Source organism: Vidua chalybeata, chromosome 27 (genome assembly GCF_026979565.1).
Source record: "Vidua chalybeata isolate OUT-0048 chromosome 27, bVidCha1 merged haplotype, whole genome shotgun sequence".
Classification (NCBI taxonomy): Eukaryota; Metazoa; Chordata; class Aves; order Passeriformes; family Viduidae; genus Vidua; species Vidua chalybeata.
The window spans coordinates 5,446,694-5,463,968 of NC_071556.1; the positions used below are offsets into that span (position 1 = coordinate 5,446,694).

Below are 17,275 nucleotides of genomic sequence, written 5' to 3' on the forward strand. Positions count from 1 at the left end.
TGGCCCGGGGGTGTCCCCAGGCCGCTCGTGGCGCGGTGCAGGACGGGGACACCCCGGTGCCACTCGGCCCCGGGCAGCGGCCACAGGCTGGGGGGGACACGGGGACAAGGGTGGCACCCAGCGGGACGGGGGTCAGCACCCACGGGGATTGGGGTCAGCCCCGGGACCCCCTGACTGCGCTGGGAGGGTTGGGCGCTGTGGGACTGGGAATGGGGAATGGGAATGAGGGATTTGGGATTGGGAATGGGGATGGAAGATTTGGGATTGGGGGTTTGGGATTGGGGACGGGTTGGGGTGACGCCCATCAGTGCGGATGACGTCACACGCAGAGCCAACACACTCAGCGCCCCCCTGTGGCCACAACCGGCACCGCCCGGTGCCACCAGCGCCACCTGTGCCACCAGTGCCACCAGTGTCCCCAAACCGGCACTGCCCAGTGCCACCAGTGTCCCCAAACTGGCACTGCCCAGTGCCACCAGTGCCACCAGTGTCCCCAAACCGGCACTGCCCAGTGCCACCAGTGCCACCAATGTCCCCAAACCGGCACCGCCCGGTGCCACCCATTGTCCCCAAACTGGCACTGCCCAGTGCCACCAGTGCCACCCAGTGTCCCCAAACCGGCACCGCCCGGTGCCACCCAGTGTCCCCAAACTGGCACCGCCCGGTGCCACCAGCGCCATCAATGCACCTCGATCCCCATGGCCGGGAGGGGACACAGCGCCAGCAGAGACGACCCCAACCCCATCACCGACCCCACAAGAAACCACCGGGACGCCGCGGATCCGGAAAATTCTCTTTGCGCTCCCCGTGCCGCGGCCCCGGCGGGCTGGGCTGTCCCCTCACACGGTGGCCGCAGTGTCGGGGCTGTCCCCTCACACGGTGGCCGCGGTGTCGGGGCTGTCCCCTCACACGGTGGCCGCGGTGTCGGGGCTGTCCCCTCACACGGTGGCCTCGCTGTCGGGGCCGTCCCCTCACACGGTGGCCTCGCTGTCGGGGCTGTCGCCGCCGTCCAGCAGCCCGTAGTGCGCGTGGCTCTGGCAGGGCCGCTGCAGGGGATGCGCCAGCAGCTTGGCCATGCAGTTGTGCAGCTCCAGCGCCGGCCCCGCCAGCGCCACCTCGTACTTGTAGTTGGTGCCTTTGGTGTCCAGGCTGCCGAAAAACCCGAACATGTCCTGCCCGGGGGGGACACACGAGGGGACACAGCGGGGTCAGGCCCGGCCCCCCCTCCCCGCCGTGCGGAGGAACGCCCTCCTTCTGTGCCAGCCTGTCGCCCAAAAGGTGCCCCCCAAAATCCCGTCCTGGTGCGCGTGTGGCTGCAGAGCCCCCACGCTGCTGTGGCCTCCTGGATCCATCCCCAATCCCACCCTGTTTCCACTAAATCCCCCCTTTCCACCTAAATCCCCCCATTTCCCCCCAAACTCCCCCCCGTTTCTACCTAAATCCCATTTCCCCCCCATTTCCCCCTAAATCCCCCCCATTTCCCCCCAAATCCCCCATTTCCCCCCCATTTCCCCCTAAATCCCCCCCATTTCCCCCTAAATCCCTCCTTTCCACCTAAATCCCCCCCATTTTTCCCTAAATCCCCCCCCCTAAATCCCCCCCATTTTCCCCTAAATCCCCCCATTTTCCCTCCAAACCCCCCCATTCCCACCCCATTTCCCCCTAAATCCCCCTCATTTCTACCTAAATCTCCCCATTTCCACCTAAATCCCCCATTTCCACCTAAATCCCCCCATTTTCCCTAAATCTCCCCATTCCCACCCCGTTTTCCCCTAAATCCCCCCATTTCCCCCCAAACCCCCCCATTCCCACCCCATTTCCCCCCAAAGCCCCCCCCCGTTCCCTCCCCATTTCCCATTCCCCCCCCAAATCCTCCCTTTTCCCCCCTCACTTCCCATTTCCCCCTTTTCCCAGCATTTTCCACCCCAAATCCCCCTTTTTTTACCCCAACCCGCCCCATTTCCTCCCCCAAACCCCCCTTTTTTCCCCCAATTTCCTCCCATTTCCCCCCAAACCCCCCCCCCATTCCCAAAAAAGGGGGGATTTGGGGAAAAAAAATAAAAAAAGGAAAAAGGGGGAGAAATGAGGGGAAAATGGGGAAATTTGGGGGGGGGAATGGGGGGAAAAGGGGGGATTTGGGGGGGAAAGAGAGGATTTGGGGGGATTTGGGGGGATTTGGGGGATTTGTCCCTTTTACCTTCCAGCTGCTCTCGTCCTCCTTCTCGTCCAGCCCGTTGTGGATGTAAACGACGTCGAAGAAGAAATAGGGGCACTGCAGCAACTTCTGGGGGAAAAAAGGGGTTTGGGGGGTTTGGGGTGAGGTGTGGGGGGTTTGGGGTGAGGTTTGGGGGGTTTGGGGTGAGATTTGGGGCTTTTGAAGTGAGATTTGGGGCTTTTGGGGTGAGATTTGGGGGGTTTGGGGGGTTTGGGGTGAGATTTGAAGCTTTTGGGGTGAGATTTGGGGGGTTTGGGGGGTTTGGGGTGAGGTGTGGGGGGTTTGGGGTGAGGTGTGGGGGGTTTGGGGTGCGGTTTGGGGGTTTGGGGTGAGATTTGGGGGGTTTGGGGTGAGGTTTGGGGGGTTTGGGGGGTTTGGGGTGAGGTTTGGGGGGTTTGGGGTGAGGTTTGGGGGGTTTGGGGGGATTTGGGGGGGATTTGGGGGGGTTTGAACTCGGGGTTTGGGGGGATTTAGGGTGAGGTTCGGGGGGTCTGGGGGGGATTTGGGGGGTTTGGGGTGGGGTTTGGGTGGTTTGTGGGGATTGAGGGGGAAATGGGGCAGGAAAAGGGGATTTGGGGGGAAAAAGGGAGAATGGGGAGAAATGGGGAGAAAAGGAGGAGAATTGGGGTGGAAATGGGGGATTTTGGGGTGGAAATGAGGGATTTTGGGCGGGAAAAGGGGATGTCAGGGTGGCACAGGGGATGTCAGGGTGGCACAGGGGGGTTTTGGGGTGGCACAGGGGATTTTGGCTGGCACAGGGGGGTTTTGGGGTGGCACAGGGGGATGTCAGGGTGGCACAGGGGGATGTCAGGGTGGCACAGGGGGATGTCAGGGTGGCACAGGGGGATTTTGGGTGGCACAGGGGGGTTTTGGCTGGCACAGGGGGATGTCAGGGTGGCACAGGGGATGTCAGGGTGGCACAGGGAGGTTTTGGGGTGGCACAGGGGGATGTCAGGGTGGCACAGGGGGATCTGGGCTGGCACAGGGGAGCGGGGCCGGACCTTGACGGGCTCGCCCCCACAGAAGTGGGGCTGGCAGCGCGGGCGCCCGAACACCAGGATGGTTCTGACCACGAAGGGCGGGGGGATGGTCTGGACGTTGTCGGTCACCGGCAGCTCGATCTTCTGCTGGCTGGCACGGGCACGGGCACGGGTGGCACCCATGGGCACGGGGACAGGGACAGGGACAGGTGGCACCCATGGGCACGGGCACGGGCACCGGTGGCACCCATGGGAATGGGCACGGGCACGGGTGGCACCCACGGGCACGGGGACAGGGACAGGGACAGGTGGCACCCATGGGCACGGGCACGGGCACCGGTGGCACCCACGGGCACAGGGACAGGGACAGGTGGCACCCATGGGCACAAGGACAGGTGGCACCCACGGGCACAGGGACAGGTGGCACCCACGGGGACAAGGACAGGTGGCACCCATGGGCACAGGGACAGGTGGCACCCACGGGCACAGGGACAGGTGGCACCCATGGGGACAAGGACAGGTGGCACCCACGGGCACGGGGACAGGGACAGGTGGCACCCACGGGGTCAGGGTGGCACCCACATGGACAGGGAGGCACCCATGGGGACAGGGACAAGGATGGGGTGGCACCCACGGAGACAGGGACAGGGCAGGGATGGGGTCAGGGTGGCACCCATGGGGACGGGGACAGGGTGGCACCACAGGGTCAGAGTGGCACCCACAGGGACAGGGGACAGGGCTCAGGTGCCACCCTCTCCTGGCACCCTCCAACCCCTCCAGCCACCCCCCGGAACGTTCCGGAACCCCCCGGTGCTCACATGAGGTTGAAGAGCCCGTCCAGATCTGAACTCGGGGTCAAGGCTGGTCCTGGCACCTGTGCCACCCCTGTGCCACCCCCAGGGCCACCCTGGCACCTGTGCCACCCCCATGCCAGCCCTGTGCCACCCCCAGGGCCACCCCCAGGGCCACCTTGGCACCCAGAACACCCCGATGCCACCCAAGGGACCCAGGGCACCCCAATGGCGCCCAGGACACCCGGTGGCACCCAGGACACCCCGATGCCACCCCAGGGCACCCCGGTGGCACCCAGGGCACCCTGGTGGCACGGCAGGATACTGAAGGACTGGCACACGACGGTGTCCAGGTCGTAGAGGCAGCTGCAAACCTCGCGTGGGTCCGACGTGAACCCCGAGAGCTGCGAGGGCACCGGGCTGGCACCGGCCCTGTGCCCTCCCTGTCCCTGTGCCCACCCTGTCCCTGTGCCCACCCTGTCCCTGTCCCTGTGCCCTCCCTGTCCCTGTGCCCTCCCTGTCCCTGTGCCCACCCTGTCCCTGTCCCTGTGCCCATCCTGTCCCTGTGCCCACCCTGTCCCTGTCCCTGTGCCCTCCCTGTCCCTGTGCCCACCCTGTCCCTGTCCCTGTGCCCTCCCTGTCCCTGTGCCCACCCTGTCCCTGTCCCTGTGCCCTCCCTGTCCCTGTGCCCACCCTGTCCCTGTCCCTGTGCCCTCCCTGTCCCTGTGCCCTCCCTGTCCCTGTCCCTGTGCCCTCCCTGTCCCTGTGCCCACCCTGTCCCTGTCCCTGTGCCCTCCCTGTCCCTGTGCCCACCCTGTCCCTGTCCCTGTGCCCATCCTGTCCCTGTGCCCTCCCTGTCCCTTGTCCCCACCCCTGTGCCCATCCCCGTGTCCCTCCTTGTCCCCACCCCTGTCCCCATCCTTGTCCCTGTCCCCTCTGCAAGTTCCCTGTCCCCATCCCTGTCCCCATCCCCTCCTGTCCCAGTCCCTGTCCCCTCTCCCCCATCCCCTGTCCCCATCCCCATCCCCATCCCCATCCCCATCCCCATCCCCATCCCCGTCCCTGTCCCCATCCCTGTCCCCATCCCCATCCCCATCCCCTGTCCCCATCCCCATCCCCATCCCCATCCCCATCCCCATCCCTGTCCCCTCTCCCCATCCCCATCCCCATCCCCATCCCCTGTCCCCATCCCCTGTCCCCATCCCCATCCCCATCCCCATCCCCGTCCCCATCCCTGTCCCTGTCCCCTCTCCCCATCCCCATCCCCATCCCCATCCCCATCCCCATCCCTGTCCCCTCTCCCCTCTCCCCTCTCCCCATCCCCATCCCCATCCCTGTCTCCATCCCCATCCCTCTCCCCATCCCCATCCCTGTCCCTGTCCCCTCTCCCCATCCCCATCCCTGTCCCTGTCCCCATCCCCGTCCCTGTCCCCGTCCCTGTCCCCACCCAGGTGACGTCGTTGTTCACCACCACCAGGGCGAACTCGTGGCTTTTGTCGATTTTGTGTTTGGTCCTGACGAACATCTCGATCATCTTCTGTGCCACGGTCAGGGCATTGCTGCGGCTCCTGCGGGCCAGGGGCACCCCAAAAATGCACACGAAAAATGCACCCCAAAAACCACGCCCCAAAAACCGCGCCCCAAAAACTGCACCCCAAAAACCGCATCCCAAAAATGCACCCCAAAAACCGCGCCCCAAAAATCGCACCCCAACAACTGCAACCCAAAAATCGCACCCCAAAAATGCAACCCAAAAACCATGCCCCAAAAACCGCGCCCGAAAGACACACCCCAGAAACTGCACCCCAGAAACTGCACCCCACAAAACACACCTGGCACCCCACAAACCCCAAAATCCCCACCTGGCACCAAGGGGCACCGGGTCAGGGACCCCAAAAACAGACGGGCAGGGACGGGCACAGAGCAGCGCTGGGGCTCGGGGCCCCAAAGCCCCCCCTTGTCCCCATCCCTGTCCCCATCCCTGTCCCCGTCCCTGTCCCCATCCCTGTCCCTGTCCCCATCCCCATCCCTGTCCCTGTCCCGTCTCTGACCCGTTGAAGGACTCCAGTTTGGGCACTGCCATCTCCTCGGCCAGGTCCAGGCAGATGATCTGGGGGGGCACAGCTGAGACCCCCGAGTGTCCCCAGAGACCCCAAAGTGTCCCCAGAGACCCCCCCGAGTGTCCCCAGAGACCCCCGAGTGTCCCCAGAGACCCCAAAGTGTCCCCAGAGACCCCCGAGTGTCCCCAGAGACCCCCGAGTGTCCCCAGGGTCCCTCTTGCACCCCCCGGAGAATCCCCCAGTATCCCCCAGCATCTCCCTTTCCCCCTCTCCAGTATCTCCCCAAATTCCCCTCCCAGTCCCCCAAATTCCCCTCCAGTCTCCCCAATCCCCCAAATTCCCCCCCCAGTTCCCCCCAGTCCCTCCCAGTCCCCCCCAATCCCCGCTCAATCCCCCAAATTCCCCCCAATCCCCCCCAGTCCCCCCAATCCCCTCCCAGTCCCTCCCCAGTCCCCCAAATTCCCCTCCCATCCCCCCCAGTCCCTCCCAATCTCCCCACTCCCCGCAATCCTCTCCCAGCCCCCCAAATCCCCCCCAAATCCCCTCCCAGTCCCCCCAAGTCCCTCCCAGTCCCCCAAATTCCCCTCCAGTCCCTCCCAATCCCCCCCAGCCCCCCCAATCCCCTCCCAGTCCCCTTCCAGTCCATTCCCAGTCCCTCCCAGTCCCCCAAATTCCCCGCAATCCCCCCCCAATGCCCTCCCATCCCCTCCCAGTCCCTCCCAGTCCCCCCAATCCCTTCCCAGTCCCCTTCCAGTCCATTCCCATTCCCCCCCAAATCCCCTCCCAGTCCCCTTCCAGTCCATTCCCAGTCCCTCCCAATCCCCCAAATTCCCCTCCCAGTCCCCCCAAGTCCCTCCCAGTCCCCCAAATTCCCCTCCAGTCCCTCCCAATCCCCCCCAGCCCCTCCAATCCCCTCCCAGTCCCCTTCCAGTCCATTCCCAGTCCCCCAAATCCCCCCCCAGCCCCCCCAGTCTCTCACCACCTTCTCGGGGCAGTTCACCCGGGGGGTTCTCACGGTCACCTCTCCGTGCTGGGCACCGCCCGGGCCGTGCCAGGCCGTGCCAGGCTGCCCGGGGCCGCCCTGCGGGCTGTGCCCGGCGCTCGCCGCCTCGCCCTCGCCCTCGCTGCGGTTGCCCACGGCCTCGCCACGGTTGCCCACGGCCTCGCCGCGGTTGCCCACAGCCTCGCCGCGGTTGCCCACGGCCGCGCCGCCCGGGCCGCTCGGGGCTCGGTCCTCGGCGCCCTCGGGGTTAGAGCGGGTGCGAGGCCGAACTTCTGGAACCTTCTCCTCCTCATCCTCGGCCGCGCTGCCCGGCTCCGGCGTGTCCATCCCGGAACGGGGCCGCGGGGGGGCTGCGACCCCAAAACCGGGGCGTGCTCTGGGGCTGGGACCCCAAAACCGGGGAGTGCTCTGGGGCTGGGACCCCAAAACCAGCGGGTCAGGGGGTCCTGTCTACCTGGGACCCCAAAACTGGGGTGGTTCCCTGTGCCTGGGACCCCAAAACCGGGGCATGCTCTGGGGCTGGGACCCCAAATCAGCGGGTCAGGGGGTCCTGTATGCCTGGGACCCCAAAACCGGGGGATTCTCTGTACCTGGGACCCCCAAACCGGGGAGTGCTCTGGGGGCTGGGACCCCAAAACCAGCGGGTCAGGGGGTCCTGTCTACCTGGGACCCCAAAACCAGCGGGTTCGGGGGTGCTCGTGTGCCTGGGACCCCAAAACCGGGGGATTCTCTGTACCTGGGACCCCCAAACCGGGGCATGCTCTGGGGCTGGGACCCCCAAAATCAGCGGGTCAGGGGGTCCTGTATGCCTGGGACCCCAAAAATTGGGGGGTTCCCTGTGCCTGGGACCCCAAATCAGCGGGTTCGGGGGTTCTCTCTGCCTGGGACCCCAAAACTGGGGGGTGCTGCGGGGCTGGGACCCCAAACCCGGGGGGCTCAGGGGGGACCCCGCTGCCGGGGGAGGGGCTCCGCCGACGGGCGGCACGAGGGGCAGGGGGGGGCTCCGCGGGCTCTGGGGGTCCCCCACTGCTTGTACCCCTCCCCACGCACCCCAATTTCTCGGGCCCCCTTTCCCACGCCCCCCCCCCGTCCCACGCCCCTCCCCCGCCCCATTTCCCCCTCCCCACGCCCCCATCTCTTCCCGCCCTCGCTTCCCTACCTCTCCCCCGCTCCTGTTCGCCCCCTGAGCCCCCCCAAAAACGCCCCCGAACCCCCAAAATCCCCCCGAGCCCCCCGCGCTCACCGCTCGCCGCCGCTCTGGCCCCGCCGGAAGTGGCGCCGCGCGGAGGCTGCTGGGACCTGTAGTCCCTCGGGTGCCCCGCCGTCACCACGGGGGGGACCCCCGAGCCTCGAACGCCTCCCCGCGCCCCCGCCCCCTCACGCGCCCCCTTCCCCACATCCCCTCCCGTTCGTGTTCGCCCCCTCAGCCCCCCCAGGACCCCCCTGAACCCCCCGAGCCCCCCGCTCGCCGCCAATCTGGGCCCGCCCCTTCCTGCCGGAAGTGGCGCCGCGCGGTGGCTGCTGGGAGTTGTAGTCCATCCGGACACCGCCCCCCGCCCCACAAATGCCCCCCAAAACCGCGCTGCGGTTTGAGCCCCCCCGGAACTGCTTCCTGCACCCCAAAGATCCATGTGCGCCTCCCTCTGCGCCCCAAACACTCGTTTTTGTTCTGCCCCAAATATCCACGTGCTCCCCCCCCCCCCAGAACTGCCTCCCGCACCCCAAATGTCCACGTGCGCCCCCCAAAATATCCACCTGCACCCCAAACATCCACGTGCGCCCCAAATCCCCGTGCGCCCCCCACCCCAGAACCGCCTCCCACACCCCAAATCCCCCTGCTCCAACCCCAAGACCCGCACCCCAAATACCCCCTCAGCACCCCAAAAACCGGCGCCCCCCCCCACTTCTCCCAGCACCCCGGAGCCCTCCCAGCCCCCCCAGATTCCCCGGGACGCCCCAAAGGCGTTCGGGGGTCCCCGTGCCACGGCGGGGATGCTCTGTGGGGTGCAGGTGGGAGCGCCCGGCACCGGGGAGGGCGGGGGCTTGGGGGGCCTGGGGGGCTCGGGGGGAGTTTTGGGGTGTTTGGGGGGGTTTGGGGGGGGCAGAGCACCCCGAAAGGGCCCCTCGGTGCCCCCCAGGCGGGGCAGCTGAGCAGTTAAAGGAAGAGGAAATCCCGGCAGGAACAGGGACAGGGCCGGGAGGCCGGAGGCGCAGCCGGAGCAACGGGAGGTGCCGGGACAGGCGGGGGAACCGGAGAGAACGGGGAGAACCGGGAGAGAACCGGGAGAGAACCGGGAGAACCGGGAGAGAACAGGGAGAGAACGGGGAGAACCGGGAGAGAACCGGGAGAACCGGGAGAGAACAGGGAGAGAACGGGGAGAACCGGGAGAGAACGGGAACCGGGAGAGAACGGGAACCGGGAGAGAACCGGGAGAGAACGGGGAGAACCGGGAGAGAACGGGAACCGGGAGAGAACGGGAACCGGGAGAGAACGGGGAGAGAACGGGGAGAACCGGGAGAGAACGGGAACCGAAGAGAACCGGGAGAGAACCGGGAGAGAACGGGGAGAACCGGGAGAGAACGGGGAGAGAACGGGGAGAACCGGGAGAGAACGGGGAGAACCGGGACAGAATGAGGGGAACTGGGGGGAACCGGGAGAGAACGGAGGGAACCCGGAGCCCCAGCGTGGAACCGGGACGTGCTGGGACCCTCAGAGCGGAACCGGGACGTGCTGGGAGCCCCGGTTTGGAACCGGGACGTGCTGGGAGCCTCAGAGCGGAACCGGGACGTGCTGGGAGCCCCGGTTTGGAACCGGGACGTGCTGGGAGCCCCGGGAGCCACGGGCAGGACGATCCCGGCATGGAGGAGGTGAGCGGGCACCGCCCGGGGCTGACCCCGCCGGGGCTGACCCCACCGGGGCTGACCCCGCCCGGGCCCGGGGCTCCTCGAGCCGCGCTCCGCGGTGGAATTGCCGCTCCGGACAGCGGGCCGGGGCTGGTGGCCCAGCGGGCGGGGCTGGTGGCCACAGCTCATCCCTGTGCCAGGAAAGCCCGGTAGGTGCCACCCGCTCTGCCCCCGGTGCTGAACGGGACGCGGCCACCCCGGCCCGGCCCCCGCGCGAGGAGGAGGAGGAGGAGGAGGAGGAGGAGGAGGAGGAGGAGGAGGAGGAGGAGGAGGAGGAGGAGGAGGAGGAGGAGGTGGCCGGCGACACCGAGGACATCCCGCTGCTGGCAGGGGCGACCCCGCGACAGCAGCGCCCCGCCAGGTACCGGCACCGCCCCCGCGCCACCCGCGGGGACACCGGGACAGCGGGGACACCGGGAGCGAAGGGACACCGGGAGCGAGGGGACACCGGGAGCAAAGGGACACCGGGAGCGAGAGGACACCGGGAGCGAGAGGACACCGGGACAGCGGGGACACCGGCACTGAGGGGACACCGGGACCGAGGGGACACCGGGACAGCGGGGACACCGGGAGCGAAGGGACACGGGGACCGAGGGGACACCGGGAGCGCGGGGACACCGGGACCTCACGGTGCCCTTCATCGCCCCGCAGCGAGGATGAGGATGGCTGGGGGGCCACCGCCACCGTCCCCACCGTCGCCGCTGGCAGCCCAGCGCCGCTCCGCGGCGGCGGCAGCGGCCCGGCCGGTGAGCGCCGCGCCCCGTGCCACGGCGAGTGCCACCGGGCACCGCCCCCGCCCTGACCGCGGCCGTGTCGCTGTCGCTGTCGCTGTCCCCAGCGCGCAGCCCGGACCTCTTCGAGCGCCTGCAGCACGCCGTGAGCTCCCTGGAGCGCGCCGTGTTCTCCCGCCACCGGCAGCCGCCGGCGTGGCCACCGCCCGCCCCGGCGTGGCACCGAGCGGTCCAGGTGAGCCCCGCCACGCCCGCGGTGCCCCCGGGGGCCGGCGCGGCGGGCACGGACTGACCGGCCCGGCACGGCCAGAGCCTGCAGGAGCTGAGCCGGACACCGGGCTGGGCGCGCCGCTGGTGCCCGGAGGGGGCGGCGGGGCCGGGGCTCCCGGCGGAGGTGGCGGCGGCGGCGGCGAGGAACGCGAGCCTGCGGGCAACCCTGGGCCAACGCGACGAGGAGCTGGGCCAGGCCACGGCCGCGCTGCGGGCGCTGCGGGGCGAGCGGGAGCGCCTGCAGGGCAAGGTGCGTGCGGGGCGGGACGGCGGCTGCCACCGTCGGGGCGTCACCGGCTGCCACCGTCGGGGCGTCACCAGAGCGGCCCCGGTGCTGAGCCCCGTGTCCGGTTCAGGTGCGGGACCTGCGGGAGGCTCTGGCCAGGCTGGAGGAGCCGGGGGGGTCTGGCAGTGACACCCCCGGGACCGGCGACACCCCCGGGACCGGTGACACCCCCGGAACCGGCGACACCCCCGGGACCGGTGACACCCCCGGGACCGGCGACACCCCCGGGCCCAGCAGCCCCCCGGGGCACCGGGTGAGTGCGGGGCCGGGGCACGGGTGGGTCCTGCCCCGGCACGGGGCTCTGGGGTCCCGTCCGCAGGATGTCACCCGGGGCGGTGACGGCGCTCGGCCCCACGAGGTGCCGCCCCCCGGGATCACCCCCCGGGCCGCTCCCCTCCATGTCGCACCCTCCCGGTCCAGCCCCGCGCCCCGCTGTCCCCCCAGCCCTCGGCGGGCCCCGGCCGGGAGCAGGAGGAGCGGCTGCAGCAGCTGCAGGGGTGAGTCCCCCCAAAACCCCCGAGTCCCCCCAAACCCCCCGGGGACACTGAGGCACGGCTCCGGTGACCGCGGGCCCGCAGGGTGCTGGCGCGGCTGCAGGAGGCGAACCGGGAGCTGGCGGCGGCGCTGGGCGAGTGCAAGGGCGAGGCGGAGCGGCTGAGCATGGAGCTGGGGCGGAGAGAGTCCCGCTGCAGCGGGCTGCGGCTGGCGCTGCGCTGCAGGTGCACGGGGACGGGAACGGGACGGGACCGGGACGGGGACGGGGGTGGAATGGGGACAGTCCCCTGAGACCCTCGGGATGGGGACAGGGACGGGGACAGGGATGGGATGGGATGGGATGGGATGGGATGGGATGGGATGGGATGGGATGGGATGGGGACAGTCCCCTGACACCTTCGGGATGGGGACAGGGATGGGGACAGGGATGGGGACAGGGATGGGATGGGGACAGAGACAGGGATGGGGATAGGGACAGGGATGGGGACAGGGATGGGATAGGATGGGATGGGGACAGTCCCCTGACACCTTCGGGATGGGGACAGGGATGGGGACAGGGATGGGGACAGTCTTGCTGAACCCCTCAAGATCAGAACAGGAATCAGGACCTGAATGGGGACAGGGATGGGATGGGATGGGATGGGATGGGATGGGATGGGATGGGATGGGATGGGATGGGATGGGATGGGATGGGATGGGATGGGATGGGATTGATGGGATGGGATGGGGACAGGGATCGGGATTGGGATCAGGATCAGGATGAGGACTCGGATGGGCACAGGGCTGGGAACCGGGCTGGGGACAGGAATGGGGACAGGAATGGGCACAGGGATGGGAACAGGGCTGGGGACAGGGATGGGAACAGGGATGGGGACAGGGATGGGGACAGGGATGGGAACAGGGCTGGGGACAGGGATGGGAACAGGGATGGGGACAGGGATGGGGACAGGGATGGGAACAGGGATGGGAACAGGGCTGGGGACAGGGATGGGGACAGGGATGGGGACAGGGATGGGGACAGGGATGGGGACAGGGATGGGGACAGTCCCCCTGAGCCCCTCGTCCCCCAGCGAGCGCTGCGGGGGCGCCTACGCCGCCCTCCTGGACCTGGTGCGGGCAAAGGTGGCACCGGAGGGTGGCACCCGTGGGGGTGAGTGACAGCGGGGGGCACGGGGGGCTGGGGGAAACTGGGGGGTCATGAGGGGGGATACTGGGGGGATACTGGGGTGATGGGGAGGATACTGGGGGGATACCGAGGAGCAAGCAGGGAGGATGCTGGAGGGAAGCGTGAGGCACGCGTGGGGCTACTGGGGAGTGCACGAGGGATACTGGGAGGTACTGGGAGGACTTCGGGGGGATGCAGGGAGTTTGTGGGGCACCCCAAGGCCCCCCCACACCCCTTGCGGGCGGCCCTGGGTAGCGGCACTGCCCGCACCGTGCCCAGGAACCGCGGCGGAACCGAGCCCGGGCCACGAACCGGGAGCCGGCCCCGCCACACCGGAACCGGGAGCCGGCCCCGCCACACCGGAGCCCGCGGGGCCAGCGGAACCGTGCAGCCGTGAGGACCCCGCGGACAGCCCCGGGGCTCACAGGTACCGGGGGGCGCGGGGGTCCCGGCGCTGAGCCCCTCCCCGGGTCCCCCGTGCCCACCGCCGCCGTGCCCGCCCCGCAGCTCCCGGGGCATGGAGGAGGGAGCGCTGCGGGAACTCATCCGCCGGCTCCGCGCCGAGCAGGCGGCGGTGGAGGGGTCCCTGCTGGACGCCCCCGAGCCCTCGGAGCCCCCCCGGGAGCGGGACCCCCGAGGCCGGGCGGAGCGGGCGCTGCGGGACGCGCGGGCGCTGCTGCCCGGCTGGAGGCGGCCGGAGAAGGAGGAGCTGCTGCAGGAGCTGGCCGTGCTCAAGGTGGGCTTGGGATCCTTCCCTGGATCCCTCCATGGATCCCTCCATGGATCCCTCCCCGGATCCCTCCCCGGACCCCCCCGTGGATCCCTCCCATGATTTCTTAATGGATTTCTCCATGGATCCCTCCCCGGATCCTTCCCTGGGACCTTTTCTGGATTTCTTCATGGATTTCTCCATCGATCCTTCCCTGAATCCTTCCATGGATCCCTCCCTGGGTCCCTCCATGGATCTTTCCCTGGATCCCTCCATGGATCCCTCCCTGAATCCTTTCCTGGGTCCCTCCCTTGACCCTTCCCTGGGTCCCTCCCCGGTCCCTGCCCGTGCCTCAGTTTCCCCCGCGGTGCCCAGGAGGCGCTGGCGGAGCTGCGGACGCGGCTGCAGCTGGCCCAGAAGGAGAAGCGGGCCCTGGAGCTGCTCCTGGCCGCGCACGGGCCCCGCGAGGCCGCGCTGCGCCTCCTGCTGCAGCACCGGGAGCGGGAACGGGAGCGGGACGGGCGGGACGGACCCTCCGGCAGCTCCGGCAGCAGCTCCGGCAGCTCCGAGGAGGTAGGGATGGATGCCATGGGGCCGGTCCCGGGGTTTGGGGGGTCCCGAGGGACGGGAGACACGCCGGGAATCTCTGCAGGACGCGCGGAGGGGCCGGGGGGCGGCGATGGCTCCGCGGAACCCCCCGGACCCCGAGAGAAGCAGGGAGGAGCTGCTCCGGATCCGGGCCAGGTGAGGGATGGGAACCGTGTGGGGCTGGGAATTGTGTGGGGCCGGGAATTGTGTGGGACTGGGAATTCTGTGGGATTGGGAACTGTGTGGGATCGGGAATTGTGTGGGGCTGGGAATTGTGTGGGACCGGGAATTGTGTGGGGCCGGGAATTGTGTGGGATTGGGAATTCTGTGGGATTGGGAACTGTGTGGGGCCGGGAATTGTGTGGGATTGGGAATTCTGTGGGATTGGGAATTGTGTGGGACCGGGAATTCTGTGGGATTGGGAATTCTGTGGGATTGGGAACTGTGTGGGACCGGGAATTCTGTGGGATTGGGAATTGTGTGGGATCGGGAATTCTGTGGGATTAGGAATTCTGTGGGGCCGGGCATGGTGCTGGGGCGGGCTCGGGGGTGGCGCTGGTGACACGCGTGTCCCCAGGACGGAGCGGCTGCGCGGCCGTGCCCAGGAGCTGGCGCTGGCGCTGGAGCAGGGCAGCGCTGCCAGCCGTGCCCAGCAGGCGCTCAGCGCCGCCGCCACCGCGGAGCTCCTCCAGGAGCACAGGTGGGCGCGGGGCCTCGGGGCGGTGGCCCCCGGGTCCCCCGGGTGTTCTGGGTGTCCTGGGTGTCCTGAGTCCCCTGGGTGTCCCGGGTCCCCTGGGTGTCCTGAGTCCCCCGGGTGTCCTGGGTGTCCTGGGTGTCCCTGGTGTCCTGGGTGTCCCGGGTGTCCTGGGTCCCCCGGGTGTTCTGGGTGTCCTGAGTCCCCTGGGTGTCCTGGGTGTCCCGGGTGTCCGGGGGCCTCTCAGTTCCCTCAGTCCCCTGATTCCCTTTGGTTCCCCTCATTCCCCCGGCTCCCCCAACTCCCTGACTCCCTAAATCCTTAAATCCCCAAATCCCCGGCTCCCCCAACTCCTTTGACTCCCTAAATCCCAAAATCTCCGGCTCCCCTGAATCCCCTGGCTCCCCCGACCCCCCTGACTCCCTAAATCCCAAAATCCCGGCTCCCCTGGATCCCCCAACTCCCTGACTCCCTAAATCCTTAAATCCCCAAATCCCCGGCTCCCCCAACTCCTCTGACTCCCTAAATCCCAAAATCCCCGGCTCCCCTGGATCCCCCAACTCCCTGACTCCCTAAATCCCAAAATCCCCGGCTCCCCTGGATCCCTCGGCTCCCCTGACTCCTTAAATCCCCAAACCCCCAAAATCTCCAGCTCCTCTAGATCCCCCAGCCCCCTGACTCCCCAAATCCCCGACCCCCCCGGATCCCGCACACCCCCTGAGCGCCCGGTGGCCCGGGGCTGGCGCTGCCCGCAGCTCGCTGGCCCTGGCGTACCGCGGGGCGCGGCGCGGGCAGGCGGAGCAGCTGCGGCGGCTGCGGGCGCGGGCGGCGGCGCTGCGGGGCCAGCACGGCCGCAGGGAGCGAGCCCTGGCCCGGACACTGCGGGACCGCGAGCGCGGCGGCGAGACCTGCATCTAGGGAGTACCGCGGAAAGGCACGGGGAAAGGCGGAAAGGCACGGGGAAACCAGAGGAATCCACGGGGAAACGCGGAAAGCCACGGGGAAACAACAGAAATCCACGGGGAAACGCGGAAAGCCACGGGGAAACAACAGAAATCCACGGGGAAACGCGGAAAGCCACGGGGAAAGGCGGAAATCCACGGGAAAACCACAGAAATCCACGGGGAAACCACAGAAATCCACGGGGAAAGGCGGAAAGCCACGGGGAAACCACAGAAATCCACGGGAAAACCACAGAAATCCACGGGGAAAGGCGGAAATCCACGGGGAAACCCGAAAATCCACGGGGAAAGGCACGGGGAAACCACAGAAATCCACGGGGAAACCACAGAAATCCACGGGGAAACCAGAGGAATCCACGGGGAAACGCGAAAAGGCACGGGGAAACCCGAAAATCCACGGGGAAACCAGAGGAATCCACGGGGAAACGCGGAAATCCACGGGGAAACGCGGAAATCCACGGGGAAACCCGAAAATCCACGGGGAAAGGCGGAAATCCACGGGGAAACGCGGAAAGCCACGGGGAAACCAGAGGAATCCACGGGGAAACCAGAGAAATCCACGGGGAAACCAGAGAAATCCACGGGGAAACGCGGAAATCCACGGGGAAACACGGAAAGGCACGGGGAAACCCGAAAATCCACGGGGAAACCAGAGGAAATCCACGGGGAAACCAGAGAAATCCACGGGAAAACCACAGAAATCCACGGGAAACGCGGAAATCCACGGGGAAAGGCGGAAAGCCACGGGGAAACCACAGAAATCCACGGGGAAACCACAGAAATCCACGGGGAAACGCGGAAATCCACGGGGAAACCCGAAAATCCACGGGGAAAGGCGGAAAGCCATGGGAAAATCCGGAAATCTATGGGGAAATATGGAAATCCACGGGAAAATCCGGAAATCTATGGGGAAATATGGAAATCCACGGGGAAACCCAAAAATCCGTGGGGAAACCCGGAAATTTATGGAGACCCCAAAGATCTATGGAGAAATCTGAAAATCCATGGGGAAACCACAAATCCCTGGAGAACCCCCAAAAATCCCTGGAGAACTCCAAAAAACCCCTGGACACCTCTCAAAACCCCCAAAACCGGGGGGGTTCCTGCTGGACCCCCCGATAATAAACTCGTGGCTCAGCCCCGCTGCCTTTGGGGTTTTGGGTGGGGGGGCGGCTCGGTTTGTCCCAGGAGAAATCCCAAAAACCCTGGAGAACCCCCAGAAATCCCTGGAGAACCCCCAGAAATCCCTGGAGAACCCCAAAAATCCCATGGAGAACCCCCAAAAATCCCTGGAGAACCCCCAGAAATCCCTGGACAGCCCCCAAAACCCCCTGGAGAACCCCCAAAAACCCCCTGGACAGCCCCAAAACCCCATGGAGAACCCCAGAAATCCCTGGAGAACCCCAGAAATCCCTGGAGAAC

The 17,275-nt window shown here is 67.5% G+C and overlaps 2 protein-coding genes across 3 annotated transcripts; one reads left to right on the forward strand and one right to left on the reverse strand.

Annotated features, from left to right (window-relative positions):
- Positions 1-781: 781 nt before the first annotated feature.
- Positions 782-8,384, reverse strand: BABAM1 (BRISC and BRCA1 A complex member 1). 2 transcript variants are annotated; one of them, XM_053966129.1, is made up of 9 exons: positions 8,293-8,384; positions 7,026-7,463; positions 6,038-6,096; positions 5,434-5,554; positions 4,312-4,390; positions 4,014-4,038; positions 3,217-3,346; positions 2,198-2,284; positions 782-1,172 (listed from the first exon to the last, which is right to left on the reverse strand). In XM_053966129.1, the coding sequence occupies exons 2-9, from the start codon at positions 7,374-7,376 to the stop codon at positions 972-974; spliced, it is 1,053 nt and encodes a 350-aa protein (XP_053822104.1). In that variant the 5' UTR covers positions 7,377-7,463; positions 8,293-8,384; the 3' UTR covers positions 782-971. The 2 variants fall into 2 exon arrangements, with proteins under 2 accessions (XP_053822104.1, XP_053822105.1); XM_053966130.1 differs by lacking the exon at positions 8,293-8,384 and having other exon boundaries at positions 7,026-8,038.
- Positions 8,385-9,908: 1,524 nt separating this feature from the next.
- USHBP1 (USH1 protein network component harmonin binding protein 1) lies at positions 9,909-15,872 on the forward strand. The gene is made up of 15 exons (XM_053966259.1): positions 9,909-10,102; positions 10,228-10,314; positions 10,605-10,699; positions 10,792-10,919; positions 10,995-11,204; positions 11,311-11,493; positions 11,661-11,737; positions 11,819-11,959; positions 12,806-12,885; positions 13,180-13,327; positions 13,408-13,636; positions 13,985-14,182; positions 14,262-14,353; positions 14,775-14,897; positions 15,647-15,872. Exons 1-15 carry the CDS (start codon positions 9,909-9,911, stop codon positions 15,807-15,809), a joined length of 2,148 nt encoding a protein of 715 aa, XP_053822234.1. The 3' UTR covers positions 15,810-15,872.
- The last annotated feature ends 1,403 nt before the right edge of the window (positions 15,873-17,275 follow it).